This window comes from Amyelois transitella, chromosome 6 (genome assembly GCF_032362555.1).
Source record: "Amyelois transitella isolate CPQ chromosome 6, ilAmyTran1.1, whole genome shotgun sequence".
Lineage (NCBI taxonomy): Eukaryota > Metazoa > Arthropoda > Insecta > Lepidoptera > Pyralidae > Amyelois > Amyelois transitella.
The window spans coordinates 4,364,735-4,390,711 of record NC_083509.1 but is presented as its reverse complement, the minus strand read 5'-3'; the positions used below and the strand labels follow the sequence as shown (position 1 = coordinate 4,390,711).

At 35.7% G+C, this 25,977-nt stretch overlaps 1 protein-coding gene across 1 annotated transcript in view; it reads left to right on the top strand.

Annotated features, from left to right (window-relative positions):
* The window catches only part of LOC106131190 (proton channel OtopLc), a 50,168-nt gene that overhangs the window by 3,552 nt on the left and 20,639 nt on the right, over nt 1–25,977 (top strand). Inside the window, exons 2-3 of the mRNA XM_013330199.2 lie at nt 23,093–23,347; nt 24,286–24,435. Of these exons, the coding sequence (XP_013185653.2) occupies nt 23,093–23,347; nt 24,286–24,435 (405 nt within the window). The remainder of the gene's footprint in view (nt 1–23,092; nt 23,348–24,285; nt 24,436–25,977) is intronic.

The following is a 25,977-nucleotide window of genomic DNA, read 5'->3' as shown; positions in this document are numbered from 1 at the left end:
TTCACAGCTTTGTATGGTATGTGATTGACGGAATTGTTCTTTTGGCACATTTCTGACGTTAATTAGGGTATATTTTGACTGATTTTATTAATCAGGTTGGTGTATAAAAACTGCATTAACCAAACCTTTATTATGTCGATCAAAGTTGCCTCTCTGAGATTGCTTCTATTGTTATAAAGTTGATCCATCATAATATTCTAATGCTTTTGTGCATAAATTTCATCCATATTAACTAGATTTTATAAGTTAATCCTCAGGCACTTTTGTTTTTTAGTTATTACTGATATAAAAAGACCAGAATATACTTACATTCATCGAATAATTAAGTAATCAACGCATGAAAGACCGAAATTTAAGACCAACTTATGGATACAGACACGTAAAGGTCTCTTTACCACACTAAATTTGTAGTCCTGTAAATTACGAACGAAATATGATGTTCATTCTTGCATGCAGCTCAACATCCAACCAATTAAGGTAATTTTTCGCAGTTTTCACTTCAAGCACCTACACAATTAGTAACTCTGCCGGAAATTATGAACGTTTTTGCTCGGCACCGGTTACATCCCACGTTTGAGCACATTTGGTCCTAAATATTTCCATTAGGTCCCGTTTGGATCCCGACATTGGTTACGAGCACTGGCTCTCTTCCTGTGGATGTAGTAGGATGCGAATAAAGGACGAAATCCGGTCAAGGTCCACCTTAGAAACTACACCAAATTAATAAGCAATTGCTGAAAAATTACCGGGCAATCCACATACATACATACATAAACATATACAATATAATCACTTCTATATCCCTTGCGGGATAGACAGAGCAAATAGTGACAGGTTGCTAGACCATCGCCTTAAATAAGAATCCCAAGTTTATCAGCATCCTTAGTCGCCTTTTACGACAACCATGGGAAGGAGATGGTGTGACACACAACACAGAGCTCGGGTAATCCTCACAAAATTTTCTCCAATCACGGGAAATCCTAATTGCTATTTGATATTCTCTGCCGGATCCAAAAAGGTTGGAAACCTAGCAAAATATAGCTACTTACATACAGTCTAGTCTGTGATGTAAAGATACCTAAACATATAATAGCAAGCAAACAGTGGAAGCAGGATGCACCGCTAATTTCACGGCAGTCGCGCGTGTGAGAGAGCTCTTAAATTAAACCTAGAGCAGACGAGTTGACGGATGCATCTGACAGTGTTCAATGCGCTTCCTAACGATTTGCTAGTAACATCAGTTGGCTTTTATATTTATAAATCATTTGATTTAATCAATGACGGCTTCTGTGGCGCAGCGGTAGTACGCTTGTCTGTAACACCGGAGGTCCAGGGTTCGAATCGGCCAGGGCATGATGAGAAAAGAACTTTTTCTGATTGGCCTGGGTCTTGGATGTTTAGTCGTATCTAAGTATTTATTATAAAATTTTGATGAGTTAGTATCTCGTAACAGAAGTCTCTAACTTACTTCGAGGCTCTCAAACTCAATCTGTATAGGTAATTTGTCCCGTATATATTATTTATTTATATTTGTCAGTCGGTAAATACACGACATGTACCGTGATGTAGATTACATAGAAATACTGAGCAAGCGAACAGTGGAAGCTGGATGCACCGCTGATTTCAAGACAGTCGCGCGTGTGAGAGAGCTCTTAAATTAAACCTGTAGTAGACGAGCTGATGCATCTATCTGACAGCTCAATGTACGTTCTAAGATTGTGTTACTACACACAGCTATACTTGGCACCCGGCAAATAAGTAGACCCTAGAATTTGACACTTCGGGATTTTCCCAATTCCATTACAATTTTTTTATGTAAAAAAATCTTCTGCGCAACGTCAATAGAGTAGAATTTTGTTCAACTTAACGTGCCGGGCACAATAACAGATTTGCTATTTTATTCATAGTTTCTTAAATTTATATTATCTATCATTCATATGCGAATGGGTAAGCACTTTCATCTAGTGCAACATGGGCCAAGTTGGTTTAGTTTTCCTTAGGAACATGGTCACGGAGGTCAAACAGTATTTGCTTCGTGTAAAACCTTCCGTAAATAGGTACTTATTCCTAGTTCATCGGGGAAAGAATATAAAACGGTCTGTCATAAATAAGGTCATATTTATATTGGAGAGACGCATAACTAAGTTGATGATGTGTTTGTTCATGGTGAAATTATATAAGGCTACCAATACCAAGTCTAGGTGATATATAATTTACGAGGTATACTTATACTTATACGAGTATAACTAATGAAGTTAGCGAGAATACAAAAGTGTATTGGCTTGAATCGAACGTGCTTCTTTGTTTTGTAAGTTGGCGTACACACGTGGTGAAATCTTCAGAATAACTTTTATGGTGAAGTTAATAATCAAAAAGAAGTCATAATTTTGATCATGTTTGGTACTCGTTCCTGCCTTTTTTCCAGCTTAATTACATACCTATAGGTAGGAAGTAATTTTCCTGTACTTCGTAAGTACTTTTTGGTAATAATTTACACATTTAACTTCTACCAATGAAAATAGATCTTTGTTGAAGTTGTTGGAGGTTTCCTTACAAGAGGCAGGGACGGGGCACGGCAGGTGTTTTATTGCGGTCCGCCACTTGAACCGACGAAACCTTAGGATTTTCCTTTTGCTGATTTTTTAACTATCTCTTGTTACAAAGGGTTCAGTGCGATTTAAGGAGACGGACTTTCCTTTGTTCAGATTCTTGTTAGTGGTATAACAACGAAAATGTATACTGACGAATAATACTTAGAAGTCTCAAAATCTGAGGCTATTTGATGAATACTTAATTATACAACATAGCAATCTGCTCATTTGTTAAAGACCACGATGAACGTTTTTAAAAATGGTTATCTGAATAGAAGCCGTACTTTGCATATACCTAATCTAACGACGAATGGGTAAAAAAACCGCTTTCCTTCAGTTAAAAATATTATACCTCCTTTTTTATACAAAGCTAGATGCAGTCCTTTAAAATAATTTATTCGCTTTGTTCGATCTAAATGAAGAAGTAAATATTCATAAAGTATAACTGCTTTTTCATCAAATATGCGCTGAGATTTCACTTACGTATTTCATTCCACCAAGTACCAGATTTGCGATCTCACAAATTCTTGCTCTGCACCAACGCTGAGCGGCGCCGTATTAGCATAAAACAGTCTCCGGGAGACCCTCCTTCGCTTATAAACTGCAAGTGCATGTAGGTACTACGCTGCAGTTTGACGCTTTAGTTTCGTGTAAATAGAATAATAAGCTGCACGGCACACTTCAAATATGAGAAGTTGCAATGTCTTCGACGTAGGGTTACCAAGCGCATAAAGCATAAATTTAAAAACCTTAAATTAATTACAAAAAAAAATGTTAATGCCATCCGATTATTTATAGACGAACATGTGAATGGAAAATAATAAATTAGTTAACGTACATACATACAAATCAAATATCTGCCAAAAAGAAAGCATAATTACTTACTATGGCTTTTAGAGTGGAGATTTCGGGATGAGAGTCCTCCGTTAATCAGTCAATCAATTAGTTTCCTCTCTTATGCAGAGTGTAAAAGATGATAGATAAACCAAACATCACTGATAGGTATAAGCAAATACATAGATCCTGTATGATGCAGACACCACTTAGTTCTGTCCCCGGGCATCTAATGGCCGCAGGTGATGTGGGGGCGACAGCTGGTGCTCGGGGTGATGTAGTATAGCACTTACAAACTATACTGGTTTGTAACATTAAGAACATGAATATATGAGTAACATATAATCGGATATCGGATAAATATAAATAAGATAACAGAAGTGGTAATTACTAATGAAATAGTAATTACTGATGAAAGTAATTATTAGTATATTATGCCTTACACTCGTTTTTTCTCATAACATAACCAACTTTCATTGACATTCTTTTAGTATGCCCAGTTGTACCCTTAGTCACTGTGCTTCGTGTCTAAGGTACACGAGCATTCTCAAAATCGAAATACCTAAATGCACATAGTGTAGAGCCGGTACCGTTCCTAAACATGCAGCATCTGACATGTACTGTACCTGGGCTATCTAATGGCCGTCTGACAGCTGTGCATAGTAGGTTATGGTAATGTTTGGGTAATGGCCACCTCCGCCATTCGGCTTCAAGGCCCCGAAGTTCATAGATATAGGTACCCATAAAATTTATTTGAAATACATATATATCGCTCATACAGCTTATGTTTTAGGTAGAATCTTAGCCTAAAGTGATATGTAAACTAATCCACATTGAGTAGATATGTCTAGACTTCCTTGCTGTTCCTAAACACGTAGCGTCTGACATGAACTGTCTCTGGACTATCTAATGGCCCCCTGACAGCTGTGCATCGTAGGTTATGATAATGTTTGGGTTATGGGCTACATAAATCACACGACGAGGGTGGTCGGTTTAAAATGTACGCTTAAAGTAGCCGTATCAAAATTGAATACAGTAATATATCTCGAAAATGTTGTTATTGAAATATGGTAAAATAAATTTTAAAAAATATTGACTTGTAATTATAAGAAATTGTACTAACTTTACTTATTTAGAAGGATGCATGGTTTATTTTAAGATTATAATATAGTATGCCCCGTCCCTGAGATTTTGGGAAAGTAACTTCAAGTAATGTAAATTAAACTTTTTGAACTTTACAAATGCTAAATTATACCTAATATTTACCTATGCGGAGGATTATTAAATCATCAAGCATATATTCATATTATTTTGCTTACATCACGCCCCCCATTATGCAGTTGCCGCCTCCATAATTTCAACGAAGTCATATTTTACTCCAGAAAATACTCGTCATAAATCAAACATTGTAACAGGAGTTCTATTTAATGCGGGGAAGCTATCTATTTATACAGCGTGATTCGACAAAATTGTCCTACACAGTCTTTTGACACCCTCCAAACTGACTGCGAGCAATTGGACTTTCATCTTTGAAAAGAAATTCGTTTTCATCATTTGTATTCCTTTAAGCATTTGCTTAGGATTTAGTACACCATTTGCTATTCGAAACTACCCTACTTTAAATTAAATTCTTAAATATTTGTGCAGATAAGTATGGTTTAAAATTAAATAGGTACTACAGATATCATATGAGAATGGGAATGGAAATGCAAAATACTTATGTTCAATGTGTTCAATCAACTGACTGATTAGATAATTCTTTTCAATATCTGTATTCCAAATGCCCTTAAATAGTTATAAAAAGAAAATTAGATAATACAAAAATCTTGGCGACTAATTCTAATTGCAGAAGGAGATGTTATGTACTAATGTTGAGGAGTTCGTGAATAAAGACAGACAAAACTAAAATTTTAAGTCGTTTTTATTTAGGGTAAACTGCATTTGGAAAAGAATCCGAGGAAAATAAAACAAAGAGATCTGTTGGTTCCCCCGAAATAAAACTTGGGTAAGACTCCAGGTGCGGCGCTTGCAAACTTCAAATATTAGTATTTAGCGTCTATCTACCAGCGTTTCGCGAATTTAGAGACTGTTTGCATTTTCCGCTGTGTTTTATTTTCCCGTCGGGCGTCTCGCCGTCTCTTGCAAACGCTAACGCTACTAAGCATCGCTTCTTTTGCCGCTAGCTAATGTTTTGTTAAGAGATTAACGCTTTGCCATTATTTATTCAAGATAGCAAACGGAGGAAGAGTAACTGAGAAGTAGTTTGTTTACAGTTGGGAACTTTGGAGACATTTTCACTATTCAGACAAAACCTACCTATAGGGGTGTTGTAATACTAAGATGTAGATTGTCTGGTCTGTTGTTCTGCCAAGCGTATTAGTTACATGAGCCCTTATTCTTTCACTAATAAGGATAACATATTTACTTTTACTATCATGAGTATATTATATTGAATAGTAATGCTATCGTTCTATTAAATTTAAAATCAAATGAGCACAAGAATTCTAAACTTTATGTACTAAATCTTTCTTCAGATTTGCGAGAATCTCGTACAAAATAAATAAAATCTTGTGGCAAGTATTTTATTATTTTTGTTTCGTATTCTCGTTTTCCTCAATAACTACTCCGGATCGACGTAGCGCCCCCTTGCTAACTTTATGTACCGGAAAGTTAGTCGCCCTTTGACTTAGCCTCTTTGTTTTGCCATATGAGGGCATCCGTTACTCCAAAGAAACTAAAATTACCTATCTATTTATTTAGTCTCTGAACTTGGAGGGTCAACAACCGGTGTGAAGATGGAGTTTAAAATATCCTCGTAATAAATGTAATCGTAAATTTGCAGTGAACATGATCGGTTTGGTAGCAAATACTGTCAGGTCTACATTTAACTCAAGGAGATTTTGTGAAGTGAATTAATAAACGTAAACATCATTGTAAAAATCAGACTTTTAGGTTCGGTTTTTCGCTAGCGGGCTGGTAGCCTATACCCACTACGTACAGACGTACACTAGTAGGTACGTAAAATTTAGTTTGCATGTAGGTGTCATTATACCTCATACTTCACTAGATAAAAAAAGTTACTTTTGCTATTTATGTATATCAAACATAGAAATCGATATAATATACCTAGTCCGATATCTGTGGTACCAACCTTGTTCATGTTGATGCCTGTCTTACTTACCATAGAGTATTAATAATTGACATCTCAAATATTAGCTGAAAAAAAATGACAAGTTTTTTTAAATCAACATAGAACATCATGATCATAATGCTAACAAAAAACTACCAAAGGTTTACTGCTAAACGGTTTTCTTGTTTTGTTCATTACTTTAAAAAGGTAAAGTAAATAAAAGTCAAAGGTGACGGAATCACGTCGACTCCGTGCCCCGACTTTTGCATACTGCTCCGGCAAAAGGATAGCAGACGAAGTTAATAAAAGTCAATACTTTACCTCTGCTTTGTCGCAAACTCGCTTTTACAAGTTTCGCTAAATTGCTTCCCGAAGTTCTATCTACGGGATCTGTTCCTGTCTCGACGCTCAGTTGACCAAACAATGAGTCAATGTTGTCTCAATTCCTTATCGACACTTTCCACCTGAGTGAGCAGAATTGATTTGGTCGGGACCGTCCGTCCTTTGAAACAGGCCAATGAAATCTGAAACTTTGGGCGCAAATTTGCATTAATTTAGATGGTGATGTGGAAAGGGCTGGACGATAAGTAAAATAGGGATACATTTTAATTATTATTTCTTGTATTCAAACAATTAATGTTTCTGCTGGGTCATTAAAGTAAAAAATTGAATAGAAATTATCGCCATGTGTACATATAATAGAGCATAGAAATCGCAATGATTAGGTTAGAGCCAATGAAATAGACTTTCCAATATTATTCTGACCGTAGTGTTGTATAATGTTTTGGTTTGAGGGGTAACGTGTTCCTAGGCCTTACGTGTACCTACCTATAAAATTACTTTTTCCTAAGCGAGATATTATCCTTTGAATCGAATCCGACAGCAACGTCCAATTGATTGGAAGAAGACATTTTCCTTGTTTCCTTAGGCCCACCTAGAAAATAAACAGTTGTTTTGGTAATACTTGTAAGTATGTGGTAACTACATGGGAATTATTACATAAAATAATTTTAAGGAAACGCCTGTGTACAAAGACGTCTTACGTAACTTATTTCATGAAAACGATTCAGTGGCAAGTTTAAGCTATGCTTTAATAAGAAATAAGTTGGAATGATTATGTTGGAATTCATTAAAAAAATCTTATTGCGTACTAAAACTTAAAGCGACGATAAGTTTTACTATCGACAGTTGGACAAATGTTTGTCTGAATTTATCGAACACTTTTATTTATCACTTCCTCTACGATTCTGATTAATTGGACCCAGATGTGAGAGCAGACGTGAGAAAATATGGGTCGTCCCCTTCGTTGGAGGGAGATAACACTAATGGCGAGAAAAGACGTACTACGATTCTATTTCTGGATAACACTCAAAACAATACCCATTTGGCGCAGGAATGTTAATGAAAGTGGGTACGTTTACATACTTCCCGAATTAATACTGTCTGTTACAAAAATATTGAAAATAGAGGATGCCTTGATTTAAATGCATTATTGATCTTTACATTTAAATATAGACGTGAAAGTATATTTGTTTGTTTTATTTTATGTCGTCATATAACGCTTCATCTACTTAACTAATCTTCATTTGCACACATATAAAAGGAAAATAAAAGTACCTACGTAGGATAATAAGGGTACCCGGCAAAAAGTAGTGACGAAATCATAACAGGTTTCCACCGCCAATACCATGAAGTAGGGTATTTTATTTTTTGATTAAGTATTGATGCACACACTAAAACATGGTTCAATATGATACGTTCATTAAATCCCAAGAGCCGCGAGTTGTCAACCCCACCACCTGAGTATTAAAGATATTCAGGCAGTACTCATGGTTAATTAGCGATGTAGTGAGAAGTGTTCCCAAGGGAGGGTTCCATAGGACATTGAGCGGGTTGCGCCTGAAGGGCCCTGGTAAAGTCTCCAAGGCTACTTGACTTTGGCTAAGCTTAGCGCTGTGACGGTTTTGTTATTTAGTTCTATAGAAAAAGTGCGAGTTTAAAAATACGGTACTATATTATACTGTTCCTGAAGCTAAAATAAAGTTGTCTCGGACAGCTGAAGTAGAAATTTCATTTATGTTACTGTACTGTATGTAGGTAGATAATTTTTTATCCATACGATATAATTTATGGCGAAATGGTTCGTGTGACTTGCTATGTGAAAATGATATACAAATAGCCTGTAAAATATTGGCAATAAATCACAGACAGAAATTGTCAAGGAAATAACTGTTTTATTTAGAAAAAGAAATTGCCACAAAAATTTAATGAAAACGCACACTGTGTCCCGCTAGGCGTGATAAGTACCTACGTTCAACTAACTTTAACAAATGAATTCAACAACACTTCCAATTGCTCACCGTATTCACTACGCCTTTTTACTAATCTTGGATTTAGTCAGGATTAAAGAAGTAAATTGGCCAATTTGGGCATACAGCAGAGGCGTGCTCGCAAAGATAGGATATTATGCAAATAGCCATTTATGGGTAACGATTGTATCCGTCCATTTTTGCGTTTCTGAACGAGGAATCACCCAACAGAATACATTTACATTTATTCCGAATTCTGAGCATTTGAAATAAGGTTCAAATTACTATGTAACGTATAGAATTTATGACCATGTAAGTTCCACAGCTCGGAAGGAGACTGCGCGACGCCTCTGGTCTCTAGGAGTAATAAATACAAGGAAATATATCACAGAGCTATAAAGTCCATATTGTACAGAAGAGACGGCCTTACTTGATTCCGGATTAGAATTGCACACGGGGTAGGAGTGGTGGGGCGTCGAGAAAAAAATTAGCGTAGTGTTAAATGATCGGAAATCGAATCCCGGGCCGTGATATGTATTTGTGGAGGGTGCATGCAATCAGTAACACGCAAAGATGAGTCAAATAAAATAAAGTCCATTTGTTAAGGTATAAAGGTAAAAAGTTTTGACGTGTCTTATAAATTAAAAAATTCATTTCTAAAATAGTTATGGTTAATTGCACAAGTAAATCATGATAACACCTGTTATATCATTTCGTTTTTTAAAATAAATTTATAAATGTATTTTGAAATACGACATCTTCAGATTATTTACCTCTACTTAAGTATTTAAAGACATATATATATATGGACTATAATGAGCACCAAATTATTATTTGCACATGGGCGCTACATAAGCTAGGGCCGCCTCTGGTCCGGTACAGTCCCGACATCCAGCGCGGAGATGAGTTCTGTGGAAATAGGAAAACTCAATTATCTGAACGCGAAGACGTCTATGAGGTTTATCAATTCTATTAAGTGTTTGATTTCCCAATTATTTATTTTTCTGTGTTATAAGCTCTTGAGGATTTATTTTAATGTTTGCTTTTCCGAGAAAATATATTTTAGAGTACTTGATACTTGTACTTTTCCATAAATTCCGTTATATGACCTTAGAGAATAATACTACTTATAATAAAATGTTGCTGAACGGAAGCATAAAGATCCATGATTCCTTATAAGTTGCTAAAACAAGGAAAAATACCATTTATATATTTTATATTTTACAAGGATACATAATGCGTTTATTTTACAGCCTGTAGCATAAAATTCGCAATAATTCTGCCGATTAAGAAACAAAAGATCAGTATATTTTAATAAAGTCCTTAACAACAAGGGTAATATTTTCCAAGGATATTCCACTTACAACGACTAAAACTGGTTTAGATTTAACGTAATCGCAACATCCTCTACAGGGGGCGGAATTAGCTAACAGAGTATAATAGCCGGCCACGTGACTCGCAGCTCGGCCAGCCGCAATAAATACAAATTGACATCTATCCTATTCAGAGTATTCAGACCCGTTCTATCGAAATAGAGATTTCCCTTGACATATTCAGTGTAATAGGCTAAAAGAAGCCGACGGTACAGAGACGGACCGGTAGATTTTATGTGCAAAAATAACTCAGCCTAAGTAAACTACATACATATATATAATTACGTCTATATCCCTTGCGGGGTAGACAGAGCCAACAGTATTTAAAAAGACTGATCTGGCCACACGTTCATCTGTTTAGATTCAAATAGTGACAGGTTGCTAGCCCATCGCCTAGAAGAAGAATCCTAAGTTGATAAGCCTGTCTCTTAGTCGCCTTTTAAGACAAATTAAAAATGTATTAATATGGCAGTTTTACATATCTTATTATAATTCTAAGGTGCTATTCACATCATTACTTTACACATATTATAAAGTAAACCCTATTTTCTCCGTCTGTATGTATGCGCTAATCTTCGAAACCTGTCGACGGATTTTTGTTTCAGTTTGAAATGTCGAAAAGAGGGTTTCCTAAAGGAAGGTATATCAAAATCGTAGTTATATTTACACGAATGAAGCCGGGGTGGATCGCTAGTACTTTTATAAAGCATCTTATCATCATCATTTAAAAGAAGACATTATGCCTTATCGAAGTTCGTGAATTATCCTAATGGTCTGCTCATACATTGCCTTTTTCTATATGAATCCGTTCCTGAACTGTAACATTGTGATTCACATCAAATTATGATCTCAGTACCAAGATAGAGGAGCCATGAAAACGTGACTGAGCACGTGAAAACCTCAAACACTCTCTCTCATTAGAACCACGTTGAGGAAATTCACGTGTAGAACCAAGAAATGGTTTTATGATAAGGTTCAGTCGAAGGCTATCGAATTACTTTTCAACCGATATCAAAAATAGATGTGTGTGATGTGCCTTGTGGTTTCCGGCACCAAAAGAGAACAGGAGTACTCCATCTCGTTCCCATTGATGTCGTAAAAGGTGAGTAAGGGATAGGCTTATAAACTTGGGATTCTTATCAACCTGTCTACCTATAACAGCTGAACCAGGCCTGCCAGTCATTCAGGACTGCTGGCTCTGTCTACCCCGCAAGGGATATTGACGTGATTATATGAATGAATGAATGATTAAAAAAAAGAGGAGGTTCTCCCAGCCATATTTCTTTCTATTTATTTATTTTTGTTGGGTCATAAGATTTATTATTAGCATAAAAGACGACAGACAGACATTTGCGTTTATAATATTGAGTATGGATTTAATAAATGTGGAAGTGTTGATAATTCTCATGTGCGCCTGCGCACTATGCGCTGTGATCGGCAATATCCTCTCATGCTCACTTCCCCGCGGAATCCCCCTTTGTCCTTCGATATTGTTTAATGCTCATGTGCATAAAATAATAAGGTCTATATCCCTTGCGGGGTAGACAGAGCCAACAGCCTTGAAAAGACAGATGTTAACCATATATCTGAACGTGGCCTTCCAGTGATGTTCGTTCAATGATGGAATTAAGATTCAAATAGTGACAAGTTCCTAGCCCATCGCCAACAAGAAGAATGGAAAGTTTATTAGTCTTTCCCTTAGTCTGTCCTTATCGCCTTTAAACGATATCAATGGGAAAGATATGGAGTCGTTCTTTCTTATGTGCAGGGAATCAGACGCTCATATTACAACGGATTAAAATAACGTCTGATCGAGGGTCTCCATCAGTAATAAGTATATCGAAACCGAAGACGTACAGATAGCCTTGGAAATTTTTAATGCGCTGGTGGATACTTTTGGGTACTTAAGTTTGAGTTGGCGTTCAGTCTCTCACAGGCTAAGGCGAAGTTATTCTAACGAGGGTTAAGAGCTCTAAGAAAAAAAGGCACTTGTTGCAAATGAATTATCTTATTTATGGGTAGGTATTTCTAACAATCGTATTTATATTACCGTGAGAGCAACATTAGATGGGGTCCTATATCATATTGATTCGTTCCGTCCACTGATTTTGTCAAAAGCTTATTTAGCAATTTCGTTCGAGAGCCCGTCTCCTGTCGCCCTCGTGTTGTGGTAATGGCAGTATGAAATTGCTGCAATCCATCCCAGTTAGTATAGTTAATACCCCGGGCCGTGTCCTCAGTACAACTGTACTCACTCAGTGTACCGCACTGCGCTTGCGACTGTGTCCGCGAAATGATATGATAATTTTTTTAAAATCTAGTGATGTGCGTATGTGACGTAGGTAATATCGACTTATTGACAGTTGTCCAGTGATTGAAAAAATTCAAATGTCAAATATGAGAATCACAGAATCTTTATCATTGGCAAATGGAAATGAACTGGCGCCAGAAAGGTACGTACCTAGTATTCTTATTTATGCATTATAACTACAGCTTTATTAAATCCTCTAAAACCCGGGGTGTATTATAAACGTTTTTTTGCTATAAATCAAAAACAATGCAAAAAAAAATCATAAAAATTAGCTTCTTTTCTTTCAAATATTGCATTACCCCTTTCTTGTCATAGGAGATGAACGTTAAATGTTCACCGGGTGTGAAATAAAAAGGAAATGAAACAAAATTGTCCTTACAGTCGCTAGAGACAAAGAGATACAATTGAATTTCGTTCACGGCAATGATGGCAAGACAGAAAATGAGATGAGAATTGTATTTAATGTGGCGTAAAATTAACGTGTTCACAGTTATAGAGCACCGTGTCATTTTACTATTTACTATAGTATCGCCTTTGTTATCTGTTTGATTATTTCCGTTATGCGAACATGTTCGTGTAGCACTTGTTGCCACTTCAACCCTCTTAAGTAGACATAAACAGCTGTATGACGAGGTGTAATCGTTCAAAAGTGATGGATAGGGCCGAAGCCATTCGCTTTTCGACACTGCCCCCGCCCTACTTCCTGTTGTGTTTTCCTCCGATGTAATAAACACTGGGTCGTCCTAAATACCCGGGTCATTGACCGCACGTTGACAAGGGTGGGCAGCGATTAATTTTAAAATGCAGCGGAATGTGGATACGGCACGCGAGGCGCGGAACAATGGACTTATACAATTTTATTCAGCGCTAACAAATCGCAACCCTTGGGTTTTCTGGTTGACATGGTGTTTAATTGAAATAACAAGGGTTGGACACTCCTTGGTTTTATGTCTAGCTTCAGATAATGCAAATTTTAATATCATGCGCATTTTTTTGTTGCCTAATTTATAACATTTTTGTTAAGAAACGGAAATAAGAGGCATTGCTTAATTCTGATTTCGCGATTTCCATAAACGAAGTTTTTAAGCAATTAAATTATTTGTTTTTTCTTATCACGGTTGAGTTACTTTGACTACTGCCTTCTTTAAAAAATTATCGATGGATTTATCATCTTGGTTTTTATAATAGTTTAACCAAAAATCCTGGTAGTCGTCGGCTCCTGAATGCTGAAACCTTAAACCAGAAGATTACGCGGGGTTTGTCGGTGCTATTGTAAAGCCACAGTCGACTTAAGTGGATTATGTTAACACTACCCACTCTAGGGTAAGTTTTCACTTCTGTCAATAGTGTGATATTGTTTTATTTTGTTAAACATGAGTAACAACATTGTTCTGATGAGTTTTCACCATAAAAACATAAAAAGGAAAGATAAACTTAGTACGAGTAGAAAGAAAACATATACATACATATACATATGGTCACGTCTATATCCCTTGCGGGGTAGACAGAGCCAACAGTCTGGAAAAGACTGAATGGCCACGTTCAGCTATTTGGCTTAATGATAGAATTGAGTATCCAATAGTGACAGGTTGCTAGCCGGTCGCCTAAAAAGAATCCCAAGTTTGTGAGCCTATCCCTTAGTCGCCTTTTACGACATCCATGGGAAAGAAATGGAGTGGTTCTATTCTTTTTTGTATTGGTGCCGGGAACCAGAAAGAAAACTTAGTAATAAACTGCATATTATAGTTCTTTTTAGATGCGACGGAAAAAAATACCGCCTATTTTTTTTTTTTTACTGTCATATGCCTACACCTTCCTTTTGGTGTTTGGTTTAGTCCCTTCTATGGGAGGAGATTGAGCCCGGGGTTGTAGAACACTTAAGGGTGTACTCTTCTGTCCTTCTGTCGCCGTGTCACTACATTGCTGGGTATCTGAACAAGCAATTAATTTTTTTACGATTTGTTGTCTTAAGCACCCATTCCAACTTATTTGCATTATGAAATGTTCAGTGTTATCTAGTGGAATCTCTATTTAGCAATATTTTGGTTCATCATTTATTTTGAAAAGGTGCTAAAATACTTTTTGTTCTTAATTTCCAAGTTCTATTCTCCTTTGTTCATACTCATTTACTATGTAAACAAAACAAACACGTGTAATAATGTGTACACTTAATTAAATATGAAGTCGGGTGGCGGTGCCCGCCTACTGCCATTTTGGGACTGTTATTATGAGATTAAAGGGGTAACCCATTTTATATGCTTTTGACCTAAAGTTAATAAACCTTCCTAATTGCGTATGCGTATACATATGACTTATATACGTATTATATTAAATTATTTCAGTCGTAACGTTTCAAACATTTTGTAAGCGACAAACAAAAATACTTATCTCTTCAGAATATAATTCTTCGGAATTATTTTTTAACACATCTAATCAATAATTTACAATAAATCATCAAACAATAAAACATCCACGTGAAAGAGCGAGTGGTTCTGTTCTTTTTTCCAATGATGCCGGGAACCACACGGCACATTTCCATTCACATCAATACATATTTTCCAATAAAATTAATCTCAAATTATATCAAGCGAAAAGTTGTGTAAGAAAATTTTAGCTAATAAATATTCTATGTTATCTTTAGTGTCCGACCGAAGGTCTATTTTTGGCCGAAGCCGAAGCCGAAGCCGATTAATCGGCTATCGCCACAACCTTCGGCCGAAGCCGAAGCCGAAGCCGAAGGTTTATATTCTCTCAGCACTCAGTAATTAATTTTGTTCAATATTGTCTACAAGCTACAATTAATATTAAAATCATTTCAAAACCTCAATATTGAAGGTTTATATATTGACTGTCTCATATAGAAGTTGATGATATATCATAGAGGTGGTTGGTTTAGAGATAAACTAGCTGTTGCCCGCGACTTCGTCCGCGTAAATTTCGAGTTGAATTTTAATCATACAGTCAGATACAGACAGACAAAAAATGTAAAAAAAAAATTCTCTATCCGTTTCAGTCAAAATATTAAATGTACAGAAAAAATATTTTTACCGTTTTATTATATGTAGTATTTTGATTTTCAGTTTTTTTACATAATATACTCAAACAATACAAAAAAAATATATTTTTAATAATAAAAAATATCTTGTAATTGTTGGGATTCGAACTTGGACCGCCAACTTCACAGTCTCACGGGCTAACCACTGGACCATCGAAGCCGTTGCGTTGGTGTCGAAATTAAAGTAGACTACATACATATGGTCACGTCTTTATCCCTTGCGGGGTAGACAGAGCCAACAGACTTGAAAAGACTGAATGGCCACGTTCAGCTATTTGACTTAATGATAGAATTGAGATTCAAAAAGTGATAGGTTGCTCGCCCATCGCCTAAAAAAGAATCCCAAGTTTGTAAGCCCATCCCTTAGTCGCCTTTCACTTATATTTATATGTTATAGGTATAATGCCGTCGTATAATGATAAATGACTTTGAATTTTTAATTTCGTAACTTATTTGCCGGCATACTGATGCCTTGAGTTCATTCAAATGTCGATAACTTTTTTTTTGTGAACCGATTTTGATGAAACAAACTTTAAATGTTATTCTGAGTTAAAACAAAGCAATTGGTGAAAGTTTGAAGTAAATCGGTTTAGTACTTTCGGAGATAATCGTGATCATACATACAGACAGACAGACAAGAAATTAAAAAAAATATATTTTTGCTTTCTATTATTCATTCTAAGTGTCCCTCTATCCATTTCAGTCGAAAATACTAAATGTACAGACAAAATATTTTTACTGTTTTATTATATGTATAGATAAAAGTTTGTGATTTACCTACTGGTAAAAATAATGATTTGATTTCTTACAAAAACACTCGTTTAAATACACGTACGGACTTGTTTTGATGCATGCAATCAGCAATGTGATATTTTGACAGTGACTCCCCGCCGCCTCATGACTTTCGTAACAGTTCGTTCAATCTCGACGGTCGCTCGGACCTTCGGCGAAACCTTCGGCTTCGGCCGGATTTTGGGCCGAAGCCGAATGTTTCGCCGAAGGTGGATTTTTTGGCCGAAGGTGGCCGAAGCCGAAGCCGAAGCCGAAGCTTCGGTCGGACACTAGTTATCTTACAAAGTGTTTCACTCTGTATTCATTGAATACAGCGAACGTTTTATCAGAGAACACCTCAAAAGGTCCGTATAGAAAATTAATAATTCGAGTGGGCCGCTCAGGTGTTTATCAGGAGATCGGGAAGTTTATAGGCTCGCATTTATGAAAATCACGTTCAAGAATTTTCATAATAGCGGTCGAGGATTTATTCTTAAGGTTCCTAATCATTTAGAGTAAGAATCCTTGTAAGTAATATAAGATTTTTCTTTTCTTAAAAGATTTTTAAAGCTTCGTTTGCTTTGTTAGATGCATATATGGATGTCTAAGAGCTATTCACGTGCTGTATCATGTTTCGTGCTTAAAGTTTCATAAAAGAGCTGGAAAATTTACACCCGAACACAAGAAAGGCATTCTTTTGACGACTTTTTTCAGAGCAAACAGCCTTCTTGTCTAGCTTCTTAAAGACAAACAGACAGTGGAATTTTAAAAAGAAAAGTCCTTGTACTCTTAAGGGAAATGTGTGAAATATTTTCTGTCGCCGCTGTTTTGCGTTTTTGTGCATGGAGAACACAGAGCAAGTATTACGAATCCGCCATTCGTAATACTTGCTCTGTGGCAGTGGTTCTATGTTTTGTGGAAAAACTGCACAATATCGTAGCAACGAGTGACGGTGCTAACAATCTTCTAGTATACATACGTCGTTCGTTAAGAATTTTGGATTCAAATATGGCTTTTTTATATCATAATTAAGGAAATTATGTTGAGTCATGTGTTTAAAAATATTCTCTTCAAAATTCTGTTTTATTTTTATTGAATTAGGAATAGCAGGCATGTGTATTGTCTATGAGAGACATTTTATCATAACACGTTACAACTATCAACTCAACGAACTTCAAAAGATCCATTTACGTCATGTAAACATAAACAAACAAACCATTTTGTACTCTACTAGAAGAAGTAGTATAAAAATACTAGCGGCGTGAAAGTAGTCTGGTGTTTCAGACGCCCATTGATTAGGGGCGGGCGGCGACCGGCGGAGTGCCAACGAAAGCGAATTCGACGCTACTACAAAATTTTACTACAAACAGAATTTGAACTTATCTCTTGTATATAAAGCCGATTTTTAACCAGTAAGTTTATGAGTAGTCGATACTTTTATATTGTGTACAAATAGTACATAGTATTTGTAGTAGAAGCGCTGAGAGATTTAGGACAATTTAGGTTGTTATTTTGCGTATTTGCCTGATGTCCTATTGTGGTTCATGCAAAATTTTTACTATAGTGGAAAGGTTTATTTTTATTTTGTATGGAAGTTATATTTGTTATTGATTGTTACTTTACGGGAAAAAATACTCATTTTTAACAACACAGATTACAAATATTACTGTTTGTCTTGAATCATTCTTACGGTGAGACTAAACATTGTGAGGAAATCTGCAGATTTAGGCATTGGACGTATAACCATGATCTAAGCTGGTTTAGCTTCCAAATGAGGTAAATACGGAAACCGCTTTGTCTAAAAAACTGTCTTACTAAATCCAGAGTCCTGGTCGCAGGCGGACCATGATGATGTTCGGTATTTATAAAATTTCTAAATAAACAGAGTACTGGGAAAATCTGTTTATCTAAAACAGGTAAGTACATTTCGCTATCAAGAACTCAAAGCGAATATAAATAATCAAATTAATTAGCAACCAAACAAGTTTAGTTGTGTCTGCCAACTTTTAGCGTGGAAACTAAATGAACCGGGAAATTCTAGAGCATTTTGGTAGCAATGTCGACGTGTGAAATTCAGTACTAATGGGGTAGCCCATTAAGGCTCTGAGAGCCCACATAAGTGGCTGTATTACCGTATCATGACTAGTATGTGTGTGCATGAAGCGGTAAGCGTGGATTTTAGACGCCTATATTATCTTTGTTTCTGTTTTAATCGTGTAGAATACAGACATTTATAAATAAATTAAAAAAATATCGCGACTGGCTTTTTTAAAGTTTAAATTTTTTTGTTATAAAGTTCACCGTATATTGTTGTGGCAATCCTTCCGTCTCTTGAACCTATCAATATTCGGTAAAGTTCGATGCGAGCTCAAAGTTAGAATCCAATTAAGCATCTAAAATTAACACTTAGGTACATGATTCATTGGCTTGTTAAATCAGAACCTTTATATGCTTCAAAAATTGGTTTGACAAATCAAAACAACTTTCAGGCTCGATCAAACATTTGCTAAATAAAATTTATCACTCATACATATAACACGCTCTTTCGTGAAGGGAAAGTATCTGCCACTATATCTTTTTACTTGTCGGGATTCCTGCATACTTACTTCTTTCGCTTCATCCACATTAGACTTACAATTTCGTTAATACACATGTATTATGCAAAGTTTATTCATAACGTTTCTATAACCCTCGCGCAATTAATGGAGGAAATTCGCAGCTTTGTTAATTTTATGCCCATATACAACGCTGTGAAGTAAACTTGTTAATAGAGCATAGAGTAAATAAATAATGTGCAGATAAGTAATCGCAAACAATAAGTCACAATAAACCCATTATATATGCATGTATTAATACTCATAAAAATTTCATGAACTATGTTTATTTTGAAATATTTACTTATTCTTACTTTTAACTTACTTTTTGCTTTATTTTTATTTGGCTTACGTCTATAGGGCACTAAGGGTTTTATATTTCTTGTATGAGAATCGAGGCCGAAGTTCGGAAAACCTAAAATAAGGCGGTAATGGTGAGAGGAAAAAACGGTAAATAGTCTACGAGCAAATATTTTTAAAATGGTCAATATAAAATTCGATAACTTATGAAAAGTACATATGTATGTGCCATGATATTATTCTATAATTTAGATATTTTGTACTGTCGTCTCGGAACTAATTAAAATGTAAAGGGCACGATACCGAGCCAATTGAATATGCATAAATTTATAACGATAGACTCATAAGGGAAGGCGAAAACGAAGATCATGCAATTATATGTTTAAATTCATAATAGACATTGCATAAAATAATCATGAAGTTTGATGCACAAGTTCAAATCCTACCACGATCATGTTAGTACTTACATGTACTTGCAGTTAAGTTGAACTTTTTCTTAAGTTATGCTAACCGATTAGTTAGGGGGAATCATGTACGTTGAGACATCTGTATGTGTAGCCATAATCCAATATGAGGTAGTAGGCGTAGGTTAGAATGCAGTCAGATTGTTTGAAAACCTGATTCAATCCAGGATTGTGTTATATGCGCACCTCGATCTCCTCTTCAGAGAAGTGAAGGCGCAACTGAGATTAACAGGAATGTCAAGTGGACGACGATTGTATAAAATAAGAAACATACCTAGAGCAAAGGACAAGTTTAAAGTCTTAGAACATAATTCTTAAAAGATTGCTGACTTACATCGTAGCAGATTTTCTCATTTGTTGCTTAGCAACTTAATGAACTTGCAGAAGACACATGTTTGTCAAGATATCAAAATTAATTGTTATTTTACATGTAATTTGGTATAGTTGCTTAATGCCTCCTAGTGCATATTCCGAAATTATATGAAATTTTTATTATAGTTTATCATTTTAAAATCAGTCCAATTAGTCTATGAAGACTGCATGTTATCACAAATTCGTAGGTACTTACAAACTTATTTGGCTAGATTATTTCGAATTTTCGTTTGCCTCCACGAACATGAAGTAAGTCTATGTATTTGAGTCCAATGTGTGTTAGAAAATGCTTTAACAAATTAATGAGCAAAATAAAGAAAAAGGTGTGACTGTGACGTGACGAGAAAAAGCTGGCTCGTTCGTTAAATCCACCCGCTGAAAGAAAAGTAAAGGAAAAGTAACCACTTGGGAATCAACGTCAAGTGTTTGTGAGTGGCGTCAAGCCTAGCTGTCTTGACAAAAAACATTAGACACGTGGAAATAAATACTTCTTCAGACTGTGAAGGGATTTGCCTTCAGAGATATGTTAAAATGAAACATGGTTTTCGTTTTGCGATTTGCAATTGTATAATGATATACCTATTATAAGTGTATTTAGCGCCAGCGGCCTACTGATTAATTTAAACGTTACCGAGATGACGTTAAATTGTTGTCACACATTTTGGTAATTTTTTTTGTTAATCCTATCTTGAAAAAGGAACAACGCATAGCCAATTTCGCTCTAATAAATTTTTCATGGAAGCGAAATTCTGGGCAAATGCTATATAAGAGTTCAGTAGCCAATTGTTTTAGAGCTGATGTAGTTGAAAGCAATCTAGCCAGCTCAGCCTCGTTATCGGAGCTATAAATTAAGACGCCTGCACCTTCCCGGGAATTGATCCGTCTAAGCTGACATCTAGAACTATTCTGTAGACTAAGATTTAGGTCGTTTTTGGGTTATAGACCATCTAGGTATAAAATCAGATTAAACAGTCATGCAAGGTTACTAACACATATATCAAATAATTATTAAATGAGTGGAAACTTTTTAACGAATTACGCTGCAATGTGATTTAGTGATTACAATGTTGAATTCCGTATTCAGGCAAGACACAACCAGGACGGACGGCAAACATGATAATAATTATGACATAGGCAAAAATATTTTTAGAGTTTCTCATTCCAAGGCTAGTAAATCGAAGATAATTAAGCGTGCATCTTACCCATAGGTATCTTATTATAAAAATTTGTAGCTATTTCTATAGAATTCGATTCTAGGCCGACCGTCGGAACTGGGAATCGAATCATCGGCTGCCGCCGCACACCATTTCCTATTCGAATACGGCGTCTATCTCCGGTCGTACTCGCAAACAGTTTAATCCGGATTACATGCAACGTTTATTTTAATCACGACTCGCGTCTGCTGGCCGTTGAAACGATTACCGATGTGCCGATTCATGCCCAAATCGATCTTTGATTGCAGTTTATTTACGGCGAAATTTTATTGTGTTTTCTGTTATATAGTTAATAGCTTTTTTAAAGCTTTTTTTAAATGGTCTGCTGTCTGCATGTTTCCTCGGTAAAGTTATTTTTAATATTATCCTAAGCAGTCTGATCGGATCAAAGACAAAAGAGAGATAAGTATTTTTTAATAATGTGTTCAAAGGTTTTATTTTATAGATTGCCTTTTAAGGCATACAGCTGAACGTGGCCTTTCGGTCTTTAAAGATTGTTGGCTCTGTCTACCCCGCAAGGGAAATCAACATAGTAATATGCATGTATGTTAAAAATCTTTATACCACGCGCGTGGAATTGCGGGCTCAAGCTAGTGAATAAACGATTTTCTACTTGGGTAGATATATAACTAACAAGAACATTAAATCATAGGGAACTATTGAAAGGTTCCAACCCAAGCCCCAACTCAATGCCGTGACGCGGAACAAACTTCATAAACTATTACCGACGTCTGTCTCCGCTCGCTCCAGGATTTCGCTCACGTTCCGCTCGCGGTCGGTTCAAAATAGTTCGTTACCGATTGAATATTGTATGGAACGCTTGTAATTTTCGCCTTTTACAGAACTGTCACGTGCCACATAAATATACGATGGCAACGGACGCAGTTCTATGTTAATTTAACGATCACCAACGGATTCTTTTGTTGTCATTGAATTGTTATACTTCATGTTCAGATATTTTCTCAGCTTTCTAACTATTTAATAAATATATTTTGTTAATCAAGTCCTCATACATATAATTATTAATATACAAAAGAAGAAACTGACTGACTGACTGATGTCAATGCACATCACAGGTTCAGGTCTGGAGATTTGAACTTTGGCATCTTTGTGGTGTCTAAGATTTCCCAAAATTACAACAGGAACGGAAATTAACGGGACTTTTTGTTCTGCGTGATTTATTGTATTTCTCAAGAATTTCAATAATATTGCAAATGATAGGCAAATGATAGACTACTATATAATGTAAATCTTTATTGAAAAGAGAACTATAAACATAAAAAAAGAATTTGCCCTTTAAAAGAGCTACATGCCCCAGCAAAATGAAGCAATTTCACTGTAAAATATATTCAAATTTTGCATTAGGAGCGGCGGCCATTAGACCCCCGGAATCCGACGTAATAACTCACTTAAGCCCGGGGCGTTTGCGGAACACTTGACAGGTCTCCTAAAGGTTATCATTCAAATCTCACAGTCAGCATGATTCACCTCCAAATTGCTCCCGTATCCTTAACCCTATCAATCTGTAATACGTGGTATTTACCAGTGTTTGCGATTTTTTTGTATGAGAGATGTTAGAGGTTTTTTTTTATAATCTTGACAACCTTGCTTTTGTAGAACAAATTTTATTTCAGATTTTTCGCAACAAAAGAGTTCTGAGATCAAAATACTCATCATAATCATTCACTCAACAACTTCTACAAAATGGTGGTAAGAGTTATACACAATTCTGATGATTTAGTAAAATATCAAAGTTAATTTTCTATTGTTACAGTTGCTACTCCATACCCTCCAACAACATGTCAGGAGGTTCCCATGTTTCCCGGGGGACCTTTGGCGGAGCGGAGTCCGAAATATCCGGAGGTAGCGCTCCTCCACTGCCGAGTCCCGCTTCGGCCGGCGCCGCGCTGGTGTCCCCGGAGACCTTGAGCCGGCACAGCAGCCCCCCGCCGCTGCCTGCACACCCATCTCATCAGCAGCCAGCGCCTTCCTGCTCATCACACAGGGTTCATATGGAATCTCCCCTCAGGTACACTTTTTTATCGATTTGATGATGATTATACTTGTCAACATTTTTGGTCAAGGAGAAACTTGAGAGTAATAAAAAGTAAATTTTAATAAATTCGATGGAAAATAGAATTGGTTTAGAAATGGAAAATAGTATTGGTTTCTCGAAAACTTTGCTCAAGAAAAGAGAATAGGTTCTTGCAGTCAAAATAATAAATTTCTATAATAATGTCCATATCCCTTGCGGTGTAGACAGAGCCAACAGTCTTGAAATAAATTATATTATATATATATTATTGAATTCAATAATTCGAAAACTGGACTAATTCATATAAATTTCATTATTAATGGTTCTTTATATAGAACAATGAACTTATTGAGCAATATATTACAGATTCAAATTGCAATTCGATTTAACAATGGAAAAGCTTACAGGTAGAGCAATAAATCGTCGATTTACATATTGAGTAAGCTTGCAAATAAGATTTAATAATAATTTGTTGAATAAAGCTTTATTTCATTTCATACGTATCTTTTTTGTCAAGTTAAGTTTGAGATACAGTGGAATAGCGCCAAATTCGTTTCTTCTTCTGTAGAAAGTATACTAGTGAAACAAAGTTTTCAAAGGAAAAATACTAAAGTGTTTTCACAATATTTAAGTCACCGCTTTAACACCACACGATACCTGGAATTCGATAAATCTATTGTTTTTTTTCTCAGTAATACTTCAATGAACGTTTCACTTAACGTCAATTATGGTAAGTGACATTGTCAAACAGTTTATCAGCGATTCTGCCACTCTTTTGAGCAGCATCCCCCTGCTTATACTTTGCTACGCTCATGGTTAGTTAGGCAGTTATAAAGATAAAAATAAATGCGACTTTAACTAAAGAATTCTTGAAAAGTCCTATGTATTCTTCAAAAGCACAATATTAACAAGGATATATTTTTGCTTGTCAGACTATCCAGTCCCCCATCGTTGTCCCTGGGAGGGTCACTGTCCCTCCAGCCAGTGTTGTACGGTTCAGGAGGACCGCCCCACCCACCGCTGCCACCAGCCAGACGCTCCTCAAGACCTTCAGCATCACAGCCGATACACACTATCAGCGCGTAAGTAAAAATGATCGAGCGACTTGTAAAAAGTTCAAATTCAAAGGTTTTATTCATTATTATAGGACATTTCAATATCACTTAATAATTGTCATATCTTTTGGTTTGACAACACTGGTTGATGTCAAATAAATAAGTTCTGTGGAGTAAGTAATTTCTGTGCACGCGTAGTTAGATCGTTGAGTTTTCACAATTCGAAGGCGTGTAACAAACTTAACTTTTCATAGTTTTATAGGTAATTCTTCTTGCCAATCAGCCGATATTTAAGTCTTATACATATGTTTCAATTTTGTGTAATTGATGCCTTATCAATAGATGTTTATCTGCCAGGGATATCAATATGAAAAACGTCCATTAAAAATTGACAAAAATCATTAATTATATGATACCTGTAAAATTCAATCTACTTGTTGATTTGATCACCTTCCTTTATAAATAAGAACCATCGCGGAAAGACATTTGATGAGCTCTCGCCGAATTGAAGAATATAAAAGTAATTTTCTTTTTCCGAAGTTGTAAAAACGCAAGTAAAGAAAGTAATTCCGGAAACACCATACCACATTTTATTGCGATTGGGTCTTATTAGAAAGATATAGACCTATTTTGTGTATAAGATACTTTTGTACGTGAAAAATGTAAATCTGTTGTGTTCAGAGTATTAGGAAATAAGCATAAAATAGGCAGGGCTTTTGTAATTATAATTGGCTATTAAAATCGTTGGGAGTCGCTTCGTGTAAAAACCTGTATAAACATGACGTTTAAATACCGAAAAGAATTTCATATGAAGTCTAAGGAAGATAGATTAATCTATAACAAAATATGGCTACTGAAAATAAATAGAAGGTCCAACATAATATTAAGATCTTATATGAACGTTTGCAATAAAAATGTAGGTAAGTACGTTCGCGTTAAAAATTGTGTTATTTGCAGTACCTTTTAAATTACTGAAGGCCACAAGAGTTTATTAATAATTCTGTGTACTTTTTGCCGCAGTGTTATTTTGTAAATTTCCCATATTTCGCTTTGCCCGAGAAATATGATGTCCAGAATCGAATTTATTGCAGTAATTTAGCGGGCGTAAAATTTCCTCCCCACGATATTTATGCACAATAAAATAAAACGAGTTTTTCTACTTGACTAAAACTACATTTGTTCTCATGAAGATATAAAAACTGAGATGTCTTTGAATTTGATATAAAGGAAATGTAAATATAAACGGAAGACATTATCACACTTAGTAAAAGTGCCTAGTTACCAATTTATCTATGTATGTTTGAGGAAAAATTAAGACATCAGGATTATAATTTATAACTTTGCGAAATAAAAGAATAATAGCGCCGATTTATTAGCCGATTTCCTTAATGATACTTATAAACTTTCATATTTAAATTACCAAACTTTAGAAACATATTCAGACGAAGTAGAAAAATAACTACCATAAAATAAAATGCGAGTATTTGTCACAGCGCTGCACTATTACATTACGTTTTTTCTCCAATGTCCACCGCAGTTATAAATGGGCTTTGAAATAGGAACTCGAAA